Source organism: Lissotriton helveticus, chromosome 7 (assembly GCF_964261635.1).
Source record: "Lissotriton helveticus chromosome 7, aLisHel1.1, whole genome shotgun sequence".
Lineage (NCBI taxonomy): Eukaryota > Metazoa > Chordata > Amphibia > Caudata > Salamandridae > Lissotriton > Lissotriton helveticus.
Genome location: NC_136068.1, coordinates 4625267 through 4642703, shown reverse-complemented (window position 1 = coordinate 4642703; position 17437 = coordinate 4625267). Strand labels below are relative to the sequence as shown.

Sequence of the window (17437 nt, the reverse complement as noted above, 5' to 3'; positions counted from 1 at the left end):
GTGGTCTTGTTGATGCGAGGTACAGTGGCGAAGGCTTGGCTGGAAGAGCGAAGTTGTCGGGAGGGGGTGTAAAAGGACAGTCGAGAGTTGAGGCAATCTGGTCCGATGTCGTAGAGTGATTTGTGTGCGTGGGTAAGCAGTCGGAAAGTAATCCTCTTATTGACGGGTAGCCAGTGGAGGTCTTTAAGGTGACCAGAGATGTGTTCGTTGCGTGGGATGTCTAATATGAGCCTGGCTGAGGCGTTTTGGATTCGTTGTAGTTTCTTCTGGAGTTTAGCGGTGGTACCTGCGTAGAGGGTGTTTCCGTAGTCCAGTCGGCTCGTGACTAGAGCGTGGGTGACTGTTTTCCTTGTATCGGAGGGGATCCAGCGAAATGTTTTTCTGAGCATGCGAAGAATGTTAAAGCAGGAAGAGGATACGGCGCTGACTTGTTTGTTCATTGAGAGTGAAGAATCCAGGATGACGCCAAGGTTCCGTGCGTGGTCTGTCGGGATGGGTGCATTTCCGAGGGCTTCCGGCCACCAGGAGTCGTCCCATGCAGAGGGGGATTTACCTAAGATGAGGACTTCTGTTTTGTCTGAGTTCAGTTTCAGACGGCTTTGTTTCATCCATTCGGCGACTTCTTTCATTCCTTCGTGTAGGTTAGTTTTGGCGGTGCTGGGGTCCTTGGTGAGAGATAGGATCAGTTGAGTGTCATCCGCGTAAGAGATGATGTTGAGGTTGTGTTGGCGGGCGATGGCCGCGAGGGGGCTCATGTATACGTTGAAGAGGGTGGGACTGAGTGAGGATCCTTGTGGTACGCCGCAGATGACTTCGGTGGCCTCGGACTTGAAAGGTGGGAGGCGGACTCTCTGGGTTCTTCCGGTGAGGAACGAAGTGATCCATTCCAGTGCCTTTCCTTGGATTCCGATTTTTCTGAGGCGTTGTAGAAGGGTGCTATGACAGACCGTGTCGAAGGCTGCGGAGAGGTCGAGGAGGATGAGGGCGACTGTGTCTCCATTGTCCAGCAGAGTTCGAATGTCGTCTGTTGCTGCGATGAGGGCGGTCTCAGTGCTGTGTTTGGCTCGGAAGCCAGATTGTGAGGGGTCGAGGGATTTGTTGGCTTCGAGGAAGGCGGCGAGTTGGTTGTTGACGGCTTTCTCGATGACTTTGGCCGGGAATGGAAGAAGCGAGATGGGGCGGTAGTTTTTGAGTTCGGTGGGGTCTGCTGTTGGTTTTTTCAGAAGGGCGGTGAGTTCAGCGTGTTTCCAGTCTTCTGGGAAGGTAGCGGAGTTGAAGGAGCAGTTGATGACGTCTCGGAGGTGCGGAGCTATGACGGAGTCTGCTTTGTTGAAGATGTGGTGAGGGCATGGGTCTGTGGGGGATCCAGAGTGGATGGAGTTCATCAGGCGGATGGTGTCCTCAGTGGAGATTGGCTTCCAGGCGTTAAGGGTGTTAACGGGGGGAAGATGGTCAGCTGATGGTAGGGTGGGTTGGCTTCCGGGTTGGTTGACAAAGCTGTTGTGGATGTCAGCAATCTTGTTGTGGAAAAAAGAGGCTAGGGAATCGCAGAGGGTTTGAGAGGGGGTGATGTCGTTGGAGTTGGCCGAGGGGTTGGAAAATTCCTTGACGATGTTGAAAAGTTCCTTGCTGTTGTGGGCGTTGTTGTCAAGTCGATCTTTGAATGCTGTTTTCTTGGCTTTTCGGATCAGTTGGTGGTGAGTACGGATGGCGCTTTTGAAGGCGTCCTTGTTGCTGGTGGATGGGTCTTTTTTCCAGGCCTTTTCAAGGGAGCGGCATAGTTTCTTGGACTTCTTGAGGTCGTCGTTGAACCATGCGGCCTTCTTGATGCCAAGTTTGTGTTGACGTTTTTTCAGTGGTGCTAAGGTGTCGGCGGTGTTGGATAACCAAAGGGTGAGGTTGGAGGCGGCTTCGTTGGCGTTAGAAGAGAGGGCTGGGGAGGTTTGAAGGAGCGATGTGGAGATCTGTTCTGTGGTGATTTTGTTCCAGTTTCTTTGTAGAGTTGGTTGGAGGTGGATGATGGGTTTCGGCTTGTTGTAGGTGAAGTGAACGCAGCTGTGGTCAGTCCAGAGGAGATCCGTAGTGTGGCTGAAGGAGACATGGTTGCTGGAGGTGAAGATGGGGTCGAGTGTGTGACCTGCGATGTGGGTGGGGGAAGTGACCAGTTGTTTAAGTCCGAGGTTGTCGAGGTTGTCTAAGAGGGTGGCGGTGTTGCGGTCGTTGAACTTTTCAAGGTGAAAGTTGAGGTCTCCCAGAAGGATGTAGTCTTTGGAGGGGAGCGCGTGTGGGGTGATGAAGTCCGTGATGTCTTCACTGAATTTTGCGCGTGGTCCTGGTGGTCTGTAGAGGAGGGTGCCTCTGAGTGTGGTCTTGGGGTCGATGTGGATCTGGAAGTGAAGGTGTTCGGAATTGGCGAGGTTGGCATCAGAGCTGGTTGAGATGCGGATTGTTTTCTTATGGACGATAGCGATTCCACCTCCTGTATGGTCGGTGCGGTCCTTGCGTGTGATCTTATAGTCATCAGGGATGGCGATGGCGATGTCAGGGGCGGAGGAAGCGTTCATCCATGTTTCCGTTAGGAAGGCGACGTCAGGAGAGATGGTGTCTAGTAGGTTCCAAAGGTCAATGGCGTGCCTGTGGACCGAGCGGGTGTTGAGAAGGATGCATTCTAGGTGGTTGGGGTCGGGAATCTGTGTTGTGGTCGTAGCGGAGTTGGTGACGGTGCTGCTGAATTTGCAGGAGTAGCAGGAGAAAGGTCCATGGGTGCGTCCAGGAGCGGCTTGGACGCAGGTGGGGGCGCGGCCGGGGTTAAGGGCTAGGAGGGTGGCGGCATCGTAGGTAATGCGGGGGGGGTGGGCGGCGAGAGGGGCAGGGGGTCTGGCGCTGGGCGCGGTCCAGGCGCGGACGGGCGTAGACGGGCTTACCTTTGGCGCACCTTCGGCGCGGATTGGGCGCGGTCGCTGCGCGTGAACGCTGCGCGCGGGAACTACTGTCATATAAGGAAGAGGAGGGGGGAGGGGCGAGGGCGACTCAGCTGGGAGGCGGGGCGGGCTGACCACGAGAGCAACAACAAACAAAATGGAGGAGGGGGGAGCACAACAGAGCGCCTGGGAACAAACGCGCTAATACAGCAGCTGAAAAAGTACACTTTAAAGCCAATGCGCGTTATATGCAAAGCGGCAGCCAGGCAGATCAATAAGAGGCACACAGGAGGCAAATGTCACAGAAGCGCTGCAGTAACGATACCAGTACACGCCAGGGGGCACTGGGAGCGACCACTCCGGCCAAAGCGAAGAGCGAGTCACAGCGCTTCCAGGCAGGGAGGCGCTGTTTGTATCCTGTGGGAGGGCGACTCAGCTGGGAGGCGGGGCGGGCTGACCACGAGAGCAACAACAAACAAAATGGAGGAGGGGGGAGCACAACAGAGCGCCTGGGAACAAACGCGCTAATACAGCAGCTGAAAAAGTACACTTTAAAGCCAATGCGCGTTATATGCAAAGCGGCAGCCAGGCAGATCAATAAGAGGCACACAGGAGGCAAATGTCACAGAAGCGCTTGCCCCTCTGAGGCAAAATGGCAGTGCCAGTGCGGTCGGAAGACACCGAAATCATGGTAGACATCCACGTCATCAACCAGGAGGCAGATACGCTGCTGAGCAGCCATGCAGCGCTGGACCTCGGCCTGGTGAAGTTCGCCAGGAGCTTGGAAGCCAAACACACCAAAGAACAAATCAACCAATTTGAGGACCTGTTCAAGGGGCTGGGGCGGATAAAAAAGCCCCTATCAAGCTGCACATAGACCAAACAATCATGCCAACAGCACTGAAGCACAGGAGAATTCCTTTCCACGTTCGGCCGCTGGTGGAAGATGAACTACGGAAGCTGGAAGATCAAGGGGTCATAGAAAAGGTCTCAGGGCCCACGACGTGGGTATCTGTAAGAAAGTGGCTCTGTATACACTGGACCAAAGTAAGGTACAGTGTGCACAGAGTCCACAGTCCCCAGAGGTTTGGAAGAGGCTAAAGTTAGATATAACCGTACTCTCTAAAGTGGTAGCTTGGTCGAGCAGTAAGGCAGTATCGGAGGACAGTGTAAAGCATTTGTTGTACACACCCAGTCAGCAAATGGTTTCACACACTCAAGAACTGAACTCTAGGCCAATTGTTTTGTATATAAAAATATAGTTGTTTTATTTTAAAACCAACAAGGTATCAAAATATACTTTCTCAGACTGAGTTACTTTAGTTAACTCGTTCGACGCTCATGACGAGCTCAGCTCGTCATGAGGCACAGTGGAGCTGTGCTCATGACGGGCTGAGCTTGTCATAACCGCTGCGGAACGCCCATTCGGGGATAATTCCACTCCTGTGCGGGGCGTTCCATTGAGTGGGCGGAGTCATGACGAGCTCAGCTCGTCACGAGCACCGAGGAGACGCGCGCGGGCCCCCTAACCCCCGCACCGCGGGGGAATTAGCCCCACGGAGAAGGGGTTAAATACTTTTCTGAACTGAACTCTAGGCCAATTGTTTTGTATTTAAAAATATAGTTGTTTTATTTTACAAACCAACAATAGGTATCAAAATATACTTTTCAGAATGAGTTACTTTAGTTAAATACTTTTCAAATAGGCAATAGACTCTTGAGCACAATAGTTACAGTTGTTGCAATAGGCAACACAATTTCAAACACAATGTGACATTGAGTTCAATGGGAATTTCTAGTTAAATGCAATAAATTAATTTATGGATTACTTTTCTAACCACAGGACTGGATCCTGGATTCCGTCCTGGGACATCTCCTGTAAACAATGGAGTAAAAGCGTTTTGGTTACAGTAGTGATTTTAAAGGAATATTATTGCATTTAAAAAGTTGACACTTAGAAACGTTTTCACATATATTTACCAATGTTACTCTATGGGAGGAAATTCACTTAGCAGGTAAATAGTGTTATTGTTACTTTTTCTTACTCACTGTTGGATCTTGGATCCAGCACTGGTGCATCTCCTGTAAACCATTGAAAGAATTAATTTAGGCCATACAGGCGAATTTTTAACTAATATTTGTGAGTTTCAAAAATCGACACTTTTCAGGGTCAGTGCTGGGCTACAAGATACAGCACTGGGTTCTCTCCTGATAACAGGTGAGTAAATTGGAATTCGTTGTTCGGCTGATTTTAGATGAATATTTTAAAGATTCAAAACTCCACAGTTAGAAGAATTTCCAAGTGAAACCAGTCAATGTTACCCTATGGAAGAAAAGTGAGTTATCGGCTTTTTGGTAAGTGCTCGACTGGCAGAGTTAAGGTTCTGGGCATAGACTCAAGGGTCTCCCAGGGTCAGGTAGGTACAGTTGTTACACCCTCAGCGGCACAGGGGTAGCCGGGTGCAGAGAGAGTAGGCGCAATGCTATCCTATGGAGGATAGGGGGCCTTCGGTTGGTATCTGCTAGCAGGCAGACCACGCGGCTGTGGGACCTGAGCTCCTGGTCACTTACACAGGGCAAGTGGGGTAGTTGTTGCACTTCCAGCGGCACTTGGGCGGCTGGGTGCAGGGTGCTTTTGGGCGATCAGGTGCCCAATCTTAATTAATGGAGAACTGGAGATTGAACAAAAGCTGCAGACTCTGACACGGAGATTCTTCAAGTGTGACCACCACTTCGAGAGGTAAGTTGGGATCTTGGAGGATAGGTAGGTTCCCCCAAGGAGGGCACAGGGGGCGCAGGGCGCCGGGTGCAGGAGTGTCTTTTGGTGTCGGAAAATCGTACCCTCAGCTGGTCGCGGTTGGAGGGGTCGCTGTTGTGAGGCTGCAGGCATCGTCAGGATCTTCGAGGAGGGTCCTTGATCACGGAGTGTGCTGGATTCGCCGTTCCTGGCTGGCACCAGGGGTGTTGCTGTTTGAGCTGAACCACTGTTCATGGGAGTCCCAGTCTTTCAGATGATCAAGGCAGGCAGGTCCTTCTGGATTTTCGAGGTTGCTTTCCGCAGGAGACGCCGGGGTTAAGCAGGAGCAGGTTCCCCCTAGCCTGCTCCTCTCCTGTGGGAGGGGGGCAGGAGCCTAGCTGTGATTGGGCAGGGCTCCCCATCCTCAAGATGGCAGGTGCCCGGAGCTGTGCTTCATCTTGCCTCTCCCACCTGAGGGGTGGGGTTGGCAGAGGCTGGCACACCCCCTTTCCTCACTTATGGTTTCCCGCCGTTCTTCCCGCCAGAGTGGGGGTCAGAACCGGTGGGGGCCAGTTGCTGAGTACAGCCACTTGGAAACCTCACCTGAGCAGATGCCTCTTGGCAGTGGGGCCCAGCTGAAGACGCGGCATTCCACGCAGTCATAAAAGCTCTCCTTAACCACACCACTCTCGTCTACTTCAACCCCAATGAGCGAACAGAGATACTGGTGCACACCAGCCCTGTAGGTCTCGGGCCGTCCTTACTCAGGAGCAAGAACCTGGACGGTGGGCCGCCCTAGCCTATGCCAGCAAAGCGCTCTCCCCGACCGAAAGACGATATGCCCAAATTGAAAGGAAAGTCCTAGCCATCTGCTGGACGTGCCAGCACTTCCACCTGTACATATGCGTACACCCGTTCAAGATCATTACGGATCATCAAGCCCTAGTGCCATTATTCAAAGGTTTGGCGCCCCATCCACCACCAATTGAACGATGGGCTATCGGGCTCCAACAGTATGAGATGGACGTTGCATACTGGCCGGCCGCCAAGAACTCTGCTGACTTCCTCTCGAGACACCCGACCCCAGTGGAACCCAAGGACGGGAAGGCTGATACCGACCCCACCGAAGCCCACCTGAACATGATCTCGGCACTCATGTTTCCCCAAGCACTGACAATTGAGGAGGTGACAGTTGCAGTGGAGGCAGACCCAGTCACTGCCAAGGTCCGGGCAACCCTCCAAGGGGGACGCTGGCATCAATTTCTACAGTCTGCCAACGACTGGACTGGTCCAGAGAAGGAGAGCCTGATACACATGTGGAGAGTTAGGAACTAGTTGAGCGTTACCCAAGGAGGAATCCTGCTAAAAGGATTACCAGCGTCTCTCCAAGGGCGAGTGACACAACTCGCCCAAGGAGGGCACCAAGGGGTGGAGAAAATGAAAGCCTACATGCGGGAGAAGGCTTGGTTCCCGGGGATGGATGTAAGAGTCGACGAGACAGTCCAGAGGTGCCCATCCTGTAAGCTGACGAGTGTCCCTGGGAGGCCCGCACCCATCCACACAGAAGAGCATGGAAAACGTCCCTGGGAGAAGCTAAGCATGGATTTCGGGAGCTTCCCGGATGGCAGAGTCACCCTAGCCCTAATTGACAGCTACTTGAAGTACACTGTCGTGGAGGTGGCACAGACGTATCACCCCGCAATGGCCCCAAACAAATGGCAATATCGAATGCTTTATGAGAACTATCAATAAAGCTCTTCGCATTGCCATAGCAAAGCATGCTGACCCAGAACAGCACCTACAGAAATTCCTGCGAGAATACTGAAGCACCCCTCCGAGTTCCACGCGACAGGCACCATGGTTGCTAATGTTTAACGGTACTCGCTGGGATGGCCTCCCCACTGCACCGGGGTGGACATCCCCTCCATTTGACGAAGAAGGTGCCCTCAGGAGGAGGGAGAATCACAACCTCACGGCCAGCCAGGCCAGGAGGGCTAAGCCTCGTCAGCTGCACTGGGGAGACACCGTTATCATGACGGACCGGAGGTCCGGAGGGAAATTCCGGACTCAGTACGAACAGGGGTACTGGACTGTGACCGACGTGAAGGGAACCATGGTAACGGTCAGCAAGGAAGGGGAAACTGTGACCCGCAACATCTCCTGGTTCAAAAGGGTGGTCGAACTTGGTCAATGTACCAAAGCCACTAGCGACTCTGGAGAACCGAGGGCCAAGCAAGCGGAGTCGGGAGAAGTGGAGGGCCACAACTCCGGGCCTACCTTCCCACTGGGAACTCAGGAAGCAACCCAAGAGCCCCCAGAGACACCGGTGACCGCCCTGAAACCTTCAGAAGCGGACGCGCCCCACGCAGCTCCCAGCACTGTTGCGGTATCGTAGCGCTTTGCACTGCCAGACTGCCTTAGCCCCATTGCAATTGTTACCTGCTTGCCATTAATTATTGCAGCGTAGCGCTTTATCTGTTAAACGCGCATTAGTGCCTGTCTGCTGCTCTCTGCTGAAATATTGATCGTAGCGCTAGATTTCGAAAGCGCGCTTCCATCAGCATTGTATTGTGATTGTCTGCCTTAACCTGAATAATTTCCTTTGTGCATAGCGTTATTAGAAGGTTGGATTGTGATTTGTGCATAGCGTTTATTTTACCTTGTGCCCCAATCCAGTTTCGCTTTTGGCCTGCAGCCATTTTGTTGTTTGTTGTTGCGCATCCCCGCCCGGACCTCCACCCCGCTACCGCCTCCCAGCTGCTCCTCCCTCGCCTCTCCCCCCTCCACTACCCACATATGACAGATGCTTTTCCGCGCAGCGGACGCGCCCCATGCGCGCCGAAGGTGCGCCAAAGGTAAGCCCGTCTACGCCTGAACCGCGCCCAGCGCCAGACCCCCTGGCCCCCGCAAAACCCACTCCGCCCGCATAACGTACGACGCCGCAACCCTCTCAGCACTTAACCCCGGTCGACTCCCAGACTGCCACCAAGCCGCCCCAGGACAAACCCATGGACCCTTCACCTGCAATACCTGCAAGTTCAACTGCATCAGGACCCACACCAAATCCACTAACTCCAAACAGAGCTCAGACAACAACCACCTAAAGTGCATCCTGCTCAACACCCGCTCGGTTCACAGACACTCCATTGAACTTTGGAACCTACTCGACACTACATCGCCGGATGTCGCCTTCCTTACAGAAACCTGAATGAACGCCTCATCAGCGCCCGACATCGCCATTGCTATCCCGGACGGCTACAAGATCATTCGAAAGGACCGCATCAACCAAACTGGAGGAGGCATCGCCATCGTTCACAAGAACACCATCCGCATCACGACCAGCTCCGACGATAACCTCGCTACCGCCGAACACCTTCACTTCCAGATCCACACCGACCCCAAGAACACTCTCAGAGGCACCCTCATCTACAGACCTCCTGGACCCCGCACACAATTCAGCGAAGACATCACCGACTTCATCAGCCCACATGCCCTCCCCTCCGAGAACTACATCCTACTGGGAGACCTCAACTTCCACCTAGAAAAAAACAACGACTACAACACCACGACCCTTCTGGACAACCTGGCCAACCTCGGACTCAAACAACTTGTTGATACCCCCACCCACCTGGCCGGACACACGCTTGACCCAATCTTCACCTCCAGCAAACACATCTCCTTCGATCACACCACTGCCCTCCATTGGACATACCACAGCTGCGTTCACTTCATCTACAAAAAGACCATGACCCACAACCCCTCTTAACCCATTCCCCGAAGAAATTGGAACAAAATCACCACCGCCCAGCTCTCCTCTTCGCTTCACCTAAACCCCCTGCCAAATCATCGGACCCAAACCAAGCAGCCAACAAACTCACTCAATCGATCACCCTCAGCGACGACGAACTAGCACCCCTGAAAAACCATCAAATCAAGCAAGGCACCAAAAAAGCCCCCTGGTTCAACGATGACCTTAAGAAATCTAAGAAGTTCTGCCGCACCCTCGAGAAAGCCTGGAGAAAAAACCCAACCACTGACAACCTAGCCTCTTTCAAGAACGCCACCCGCAAACGCCACCCGCAAACACCACCAACTGCTCCGATCCACCAAGAAATCAGCATTCAAAGTTCGACTCGACAACAACGCCCAAAACAGCAAGGAACTATTCAACATCGTAAAAGAGTTTACCAGCCCCACCGTCGGCACCAACGACATCACCCCCTCCCAAAACCTCTGCGACTCTTTATCCTCTTTCTTCCACAACAAAATCGCCGACATACATAACAGCTTTGGAAACCAGTCCGAAGAACAGTCCACTCCACCCACCTCCGAACCAAAACTGCACTCTAACAACCTTTGCGCCTGGAACCCAATCACTACCGAAGACACCATCCGACTGATGAACTCCATCCACTCAGGATCGCCAACCGACCCATGCCCCCACCACATTTTCAACAAAGCAGACTCCATCATCGCACCCCATCTCCGAGACGTCATCAACTGCTCATTCAACTCCGCTACCTTCCCGGAAATCTGGAAACACGCCGAACTCAGCACCCTTCTGAAGAAACCCACAGCAGACCCCTCTGAACTTAAAAACTACCGCCCCATCTCGCTCCTCCCATTTCCTGCCAAAGTCATTGAGAAAGCCGTCAACAATCAGCTCGCCGCCTTCCTTGAATCCAACAAATCTCTCGACCCCTCACAGTCCGGCTTCCGAGACAAACACAGCACCGAAACCACCCTCATCGCAGCTACAGACGACATCCGTACGCTACTGGACAACAGAGAAACAGCTGCCCTCATCCTACTTGACCTCTCCGCTGCCTTCGACACAGTCTGTCATAGCACCCTCATACAACGCCTCAGCAACTTCGGAATACAAGGAAAAGCTCTAGACTGGATCATCTCGTTCCTCGCCGGAAGAACCCAGAGAGTCCGCCTCCCCCCATTCAAATCAGAGGCCACCAAAGTCATCTGCGGCGTACCACAAGGATCATCACTCAGTCCCACCCTCTTCAACGTTTACATGAGTCCCCTCGCATCCATCGCGCGACAACACAACCTCAACATCATCTCCTACGCAGATGACACCCAGCTGATCCTCTCCCTCACCAAAGACCCAAACACCGCCAAAACCAATCTACACGAAGGAATGAAAGAAGTAGCCGAGTGGATGAAGAATAGCCGTCTAAAACTAAACTCGGACAAAACGGAAGTCCTCATCCTAGGATCATCCCCCACTGCCTGGGACGACTCATGGTGGCCACCGGCCCTGGGTACAGCACCCATACCAACAGACCACGCACGTAACCTGGGCTTCATCCTAGACTCCTCCCTCTCGATGACCAGACAAGTCAACGCCGTCTCATCTTCATGCTTCAACGTCCTTCGCATGCTCAAAAAAATCTTCAGTTGGATCCCCACCGAAACAAGAAAAACGGTCACTCACGCACTGGTCACCAGCAGACTGGATTACGGAAATACCCTTTACGCCGGAACCACAGCCAAACTACAGAACAAACTCCAACGCATCCAAAACGCCTCAGCAAGACTCATACTGGACATCTCCCGTCAAGCTCACATTTCCGGTCACCTGAAAGACCTCCACTGGCTTCCCGTCAACAAGAGAATAACGTTCCGTCTCCTCACCCACGCACACAAGTCCCTATACGACCTACGACCCGAATGCCTCAACACTCGACTGTCATTCTACACTCCCACCCGCCAACTACGATCATCCAATCAAGCCCTCGCCGCAATTCCGCGCATCCAGAGATCCACCATGGGAGGAAGATCCTTCTCCTACTTAGCGGCCAAAACCTGGAACTCTCTCCCCACTCACCTCCGCCTTACTCAGGACCACTTCTCCTTCAGAGAGCAGCTAAAAACCTGGCTATTCGATAAGTAAAGCACCCTCCATCCCTCAAGCGCCTTGAGACCCTCTGGGTGAGTAGTGCGCTATACAAATTTCTGAACTTGAACTTGAACCCCCACTCAGCGAACCAACTGCTGAGCCCAAGTCCAACTGTGGCCAGTCCAGGTACGCTCTGAGAGGCAACTCCCGATCGAGCAGCACTCGCCTGAAGGACTTTGTCTGCCAAGTAAGTGATTTGTGAGTTGGGATGGGATGTGACGAGTGGGCGCACCAGTTGTTGTTGCTGGTGTATGCGCCGGAAAGGGCCGACTCCCGCGCTCGCGTGGGAAGGCGGATGCGTAGATAAATAAAGGTGTGCGGGACCGCGAGAGGCGGTCAGCGCCCGAATAGCTATACTATGTTCGTGTGTGGTTATTGCAGCGGCACCCACACGCAGCGCGCTCGCTGTGGTTCAGTCCCACATCACAGGACGTCACACCAGGGATGCACAGCACCGCCTCTGGGGCGCGGCGCACCGGGGAAGTGCCCGGCGGGATGAAAGGCCAGTCCGGCCCTGCATAGTTTGCGTTTCCTCGGTAGAAGGGTCATTCAATCCGCTGCATAAATGGGGGTGCCATTGCCAGATACTACCTGTGGCCCAGGCAGGGGTGTAACCGCCCCACCCTGTATCGCAGATACCCCATATTTATTTGTGTTTATTTATTTATTGAACTTGTAAGGCGCAGCAGCTACCCAAAAAGGGTTTCTTGGCTCCGGACGCAGTAAGTGCAGAACCCTCTCACTGTGTGTGTGGGGGTGGGGAGGGTTCAGCCCAAATCCTGTGAGTATCTGAGAGGTAAGGGCGTCTCAGGGGCCCCTCGTCGCGTGTTGCAGGGGCCCCAACATTTCACGTGACGCCTCGGGCCGGTATGGGCGTCTCAGGGGCCCCTCGTCGCGTGTTGCAGGGGGCCCCAACATTTCACGTGACGCCTCTGGCCCCTGCAGTGCCGGGCCACGGATGGCGCGCGCTCAAGCGCCTCGGGAGCGGGAGCAGGCGCTATGAATGCTGCAGCAGAGAGTGCAATGCGATGGGTGAGGTGAGGGCAGGGCTGAGGCCTGGGAGGAGGGAGCGGCGGGGGGAGGGGCGAGGGGAGGGCCCGGAGCAGGGGGGGGGGCTGGGATGTGGGGAGGAGCAGAGGGTGCGTCACACGAGGAGGGAAGATCCAGACTGGAGGGAGAGAGAGAGCAGAGGAGGAAGAGGAGACGCTCACCGAGGAGGAGGAAGAGGAAGAGAGGCACCAGGGGCCCCGAGGAGGCCAGAGAGAGAGAGACAGACTCCCTGGGAGAGGGTGGAAGAGACGCAGCGAGGGCCCGAGAGAGAGAGAGAGAGAGAGAGAGAGAGGGGCCTGGGAGAGCCTCCCTGGGAAGGGCCCGAGAGAGAGAGGGACCCCGGAGGCCTTGAAGAGGAGAGAGAGAGAGAGACGCTCCCGAGGAGAGGGGGAGAGAGGGGCCTGGGAGAGCCTCCCTGGGAAGGGCCCGAGAGAGACACCAGGGGCCCCGAGGAGACCCCCAGGCGTCCAGCAGACACCTCCAGGGAGAGGGAGGCCGAGAGAGACCCCGGAGGGACCCCGGGCCCCCGCCATGGGCCCCCGGGCGGCGCTGCTGCTCCTGCCGCTGCTGCTGCTGCTGTGCGGACACGGTGAGTCACCCCCCAGAGATGCCCCCCCGACCTCCGCAGCCCCCCTCCAGCAGCGGGTCCCCCCAGTAAAGGGGGTCCCCCCCCCCCCCATGGGAGCCGCTCACCTCCTAACCGACCCCCCCCCCCCGTGCCTGGGGGCAGCTGCACCCCCCCACCTCCGCGAACCCCTCAATCGAGGCACCGCTGCCCCCCCCCCGTGCTCTCAGCCCAGTCCCTCCTCTTCCTGTCCCCCACCCCGGGGGGGGGGGGGGGTCACCCTCGGCTCTACCTGCGGCCCAGGTGTCTCCTCGATGACGCACTTGTGGCCTCCACTGCCCAACCCTCCGAGCTGCACGGGGGGGGGGGGGGGACGAGACCCCCATGTCCTGTTCACCTGCAAGAGAGGGGGGTTCAAGGGTAACTTGTGTCAAGCTCGGGTATCAGCTGAACGGTCGATGCAAATAGTGCGTGACAAACCCAAGGTGTGCGTGACGTGCCCAAAACTGCGTGAGGTGCCCGAAGTGTGCGTGAGGAACCCAAGGTGTGCGTGACCCTGGCCACAGCACCACACCTCTCCACCTAAAGTGTGTGAGGAGGGTGTATACCCTGCAAACCAGTTACTACAGCGGGGTGTCCAGGGCTCCTTGGGGGTAATGTTACTACAGTGGGGTGTCCAGGCTCCTTAGGGTAATGTTACTACAGCGGGGTGTCCGGGCTCCTTAGGGTAATGTTACTACAGCGGGGTGTCCGGGCTCCTTAGGGTAATGTTACTACAGCGGGGTGTCCCGGGCTCCTTAGGGTAATGTTACTACAGCGGGGTGTCCAGGCTCCTTAGGGTAATGTTACTACAGCGGGGTGTCCAGGGCTCCTTAGGGTAATGTTACTACAGCGGGGTGTCAGGGCTCCTTAGGGTAATGTTACTACAGCGGGGTGTCCGGGCTCCTTAGGGGTAATGTTACTACAGCGGGGTGTCCAGGGTCCCTTAGGGGTAATGTTACTACAGCGGGGTGTCCAGGGTCCCTTAGGGGTAATGTTACTACAGAGGGGTGTCCGGGCTCCTATGGGGTAATGTTACTACAGCGGGGTGTCCAGGGCTCCTTAGGGTAATGTTACTACAGCGGGGTGTCCAGGGCTCCTTAGGGTAATGTTACTACAGCGGGGTGTCCCGGGCTCCTTAGGGTAATGTTACTACAGTGGGGTGTCCCGGGCTCCTATGGGGTAATGTTACTACAGTGGGGTGTCCGGGCTCCTATGGGGTAATGTTACTACAGCGGGGTGTCCGGGCTCCTTAGGGGTAATGTTACTACAGTGGGGTGTCCGGGCTCCTATGGGGTAATGTTACTACAGCGGGGTGTCCAGGGTCCCTTAGGGGTAATGTTACTACAGCGGGGTGTCCGGGCTCCTTAGGGTAATGTTACTACAGCGGGGTGTCCCGGGCCCCTTAGGGGTAATGTTACTACAGCGGGGTGTCCAGGGTCCCTTAGGGGTAATGTTACTACAGAGGGGTGTCCCGGGCCCCTTAGGGGTAATGTTACTACAGCGGGGTGTCCCGGGCCCCTTAGGGGTAATGTTACTACAGCGGGGTGTCCCGGGCCCCTTAGGGGTAATGTTACTACAGAGGGGTGTCCGGGCTCCTATGGGGTAATGTTACTACAGTGGGGTGTCCGGGCTCCTATGGGGTAATGTTACTACAGAGGGGTGTCCGGGCTCCTTAGGGTTAATGTTACTACAGCGAGGTGTCCGGGCTCCTATGGGGTAATGTTACTACAGAGGGGTGTCCGGGCTCCTATGGGGTAATGTTACTACAGAGGGGTGTCCGGGCTCCTATGGGGTAATGTTACTACAGAGGGGTGTCCGGGCTCCTATGGGGTAATGTTACTACAGCGGGGTGTCCGGGCTCCTTAGGGGTAATGTTACTACAGCGGGGTGTCCAGGGTCCCTTAGGGGTAATGTTACTACAGCGGGGTGTCCAGGGTCCCTTAGGGGTAATGTTACTACAGCGGGTGTCCTGGGCTCCTTAGGGTAATGTTACTACAGTGGGGTGTCCAGGGCTCCGAGGTGTAGCTGTCTCCGGTGGTCCGTGTTGTCGACCCCACAGGGATGAAGGTCGGGGTCGGTGCGGGTGTCCTCTCCTCAGTAAGACTGTCGGTGAGTGCGTCCCCTATAGGGCGGGCGTGGGAGCCGCTGGGCACCTGCACTTGGGTCCTGTGGGGTGAAATGCGCTGTTTTCAATTGTTTAAACTCACCCGCACTTTGGACTCCTGATTGGAGCAGAACGAGCTGTGTTTCTATTGGTCAGTTTTTTTTACTGTTTTTAGTAGAAGGTTTGAAGTGTGGGACTTTGAGCTGTGGTTTGTGTGGGGTCTGGGTCGGGAAACATTGTAATGTTGAAACTGTACAATGTACAAGTGGTCGTGGTGGAGGACACCGCCGGCATTGTTTAAGGTTACTAATGGTGTCTGGTTTCTTAAAGAAATAGAAAGGTTTAATATTTTTATATCCGTATTTTTCTTGGGGTGGAGTTTGCTGAGTCTGAGGGCGGGGTGGGGGGGGGGGGGGGGGAGGGGGCGTCAGGAATGTCCCTGTGATGGCTCGGAGGCCTGCGCGGTATTTCCTGTTTTTCACCTTCCTGGGGTGGGGGGGGGGGGGGGTTGTCATGGCGCTCCCCGGCTCAAGGATGCTATTGAGGGTTCCTGCCTCTCCTCGTGTACCTCATCCCCCCCCCCCCCCCCACTTCCCCGCGTCAGCCCCCCCCTGCACTTGGCACTGCTGCTCTTGTGCAAACAGTTGCGCTTTATTGTTTTATTGAATTTACAGGGGTCGCTGGGTGCACACGTCACTCCTTTCAACATTTCTAAGAGGAGCGAGCCCCCGGGGGGGGGGCTGGGAGGCAGGCCAGGAAGGGGGTAGAGGACGGTAGACAGCCCAGTGCCCCATGACCCTCGGGAGGGGGGGGGGGGGCTTTAGTTGGACCTGTGTGGCCAACAAGGGTCACTTTAGCAATCTGAGGGTGTGCGGGGCGCTGGCGGTAGGACTGAGGGCTCGCCGTGGATGCAGAGGGTCTGGGGTCCTCGGTGAGCCATCCCGCCCCCTCCCCCCGTGTCGGTGACAAGGTGTGCTGTGAGGGGGGGCGGTGGAGAGACTGTTCCTGTGGGGGGGGGGGGCAGGCCGGCTTCGATCTGTTTTGTTGAGAACCCTGGTAGTGACGCCCCCTCCCCCCACCCGTGGTCATGTAGCGCTTTGACGTCACCTGTCCTCTGGGAAGTTCCTGGTTAAGCCCTCACTGGGCTACTTGCCCCCTCACCCGGTGGGAGGGTGGGTGTGGGGGCGCAGCACTCCACCCACAAATACAAAACGTCAAGAAGTCACTGGTCCCAAAGTGACCTGAATGTCCACCTCAAGCCTTGATCTCTACTTAAGATAGATGTGACCACCCCCCTCTCCTCCCCTTCTAATAGAAAACCCACAGAAAGATGCTTAGGGGAAGTCCCAGACTCTGTCCAGGAACTGCCCCATGTGACTCCGTAATGTCTGCCTCGGGCAGCTCTGAGAAACTGCCCCTTGTGCAAGAAAGTGAACAACTGCTGCAAACCGGCAACATCCAAGGGGGCTCGAAACCAGGATGCAGACCCCGCTATGGAGAGCGGGGAAGCGAAGCTACCGCCCCCACTATCCGCATAAAACCCAGCTATCACCCCCAAACCACCTGGTGCTTTGAAAGAACCAATGTAATCCAACTACATCAACATAACACTCGGTGAACCCCAACAACCACCTGCTGCGTTAAAACAACCCCTGCAAACATACACCCTCAACATAACGCTCAGTGAACCCCCAAACTACCTGGTACTTCGAAAGAACCACTGCAGACCAACTACACCCTCAACAAAACGCTCAGTGAACCCCCAAACAACCTGGTACTTCGAAAGAACCACTGCAGACCAACTACACCCTCAACATAATGCTCAGTGAACCCCCAAACAACCTCGTGCTTCAAAAGAACCGCTGCAGACCAACTACACCCTCAACAAAACGCTCAGTGAACCCCCCAAACAACCTGGTACTTCGAAAGAACCACTGCAGACCAACTACACCCTCAACAAAACGCTCAGTGAACCCCCAAACAACCTGGTACTTCGAAAGAACCACTGCAGACCAACTACACCCTCAACATAACGCTCAGTGAACCCCCAAACTACCTGCTACTTCGAAAGAACCACTGCAGACCAACTACACCCTCAACA

At 55.1% G+C, this 17437-nt stretch overlaps 1 protein-coding gene across 2 annotated transcripts in view; it reads left to right on the top strand.

Moving 5' to 3' along the window:
* Positions 1 to 12726: 12726 nt before the first annotated feature.
* Positions 12727 to 17437, top strand: part of NECTIN2 (nectin cell adhesion molecule 2) — a 210121-nt gene continuing 205410 nt past the window's right edge. Inside the window, exons 1-2 of one of the 2 annotated variants that reach the window (XM_078651271.1) lie at positions 12727 to 12899; positions 12960 to 13214. In XM_078651271.1, the coding sequence (XP_078507397.1) occupies positions 13157 to 13214 (58 nt within the window). In that variant the 5' untranslated portion in view covers positions 12727 to 12899; positions 12960 to 13156. The other variant, XM_078651270.1, reaches the window with a different exon arrangement.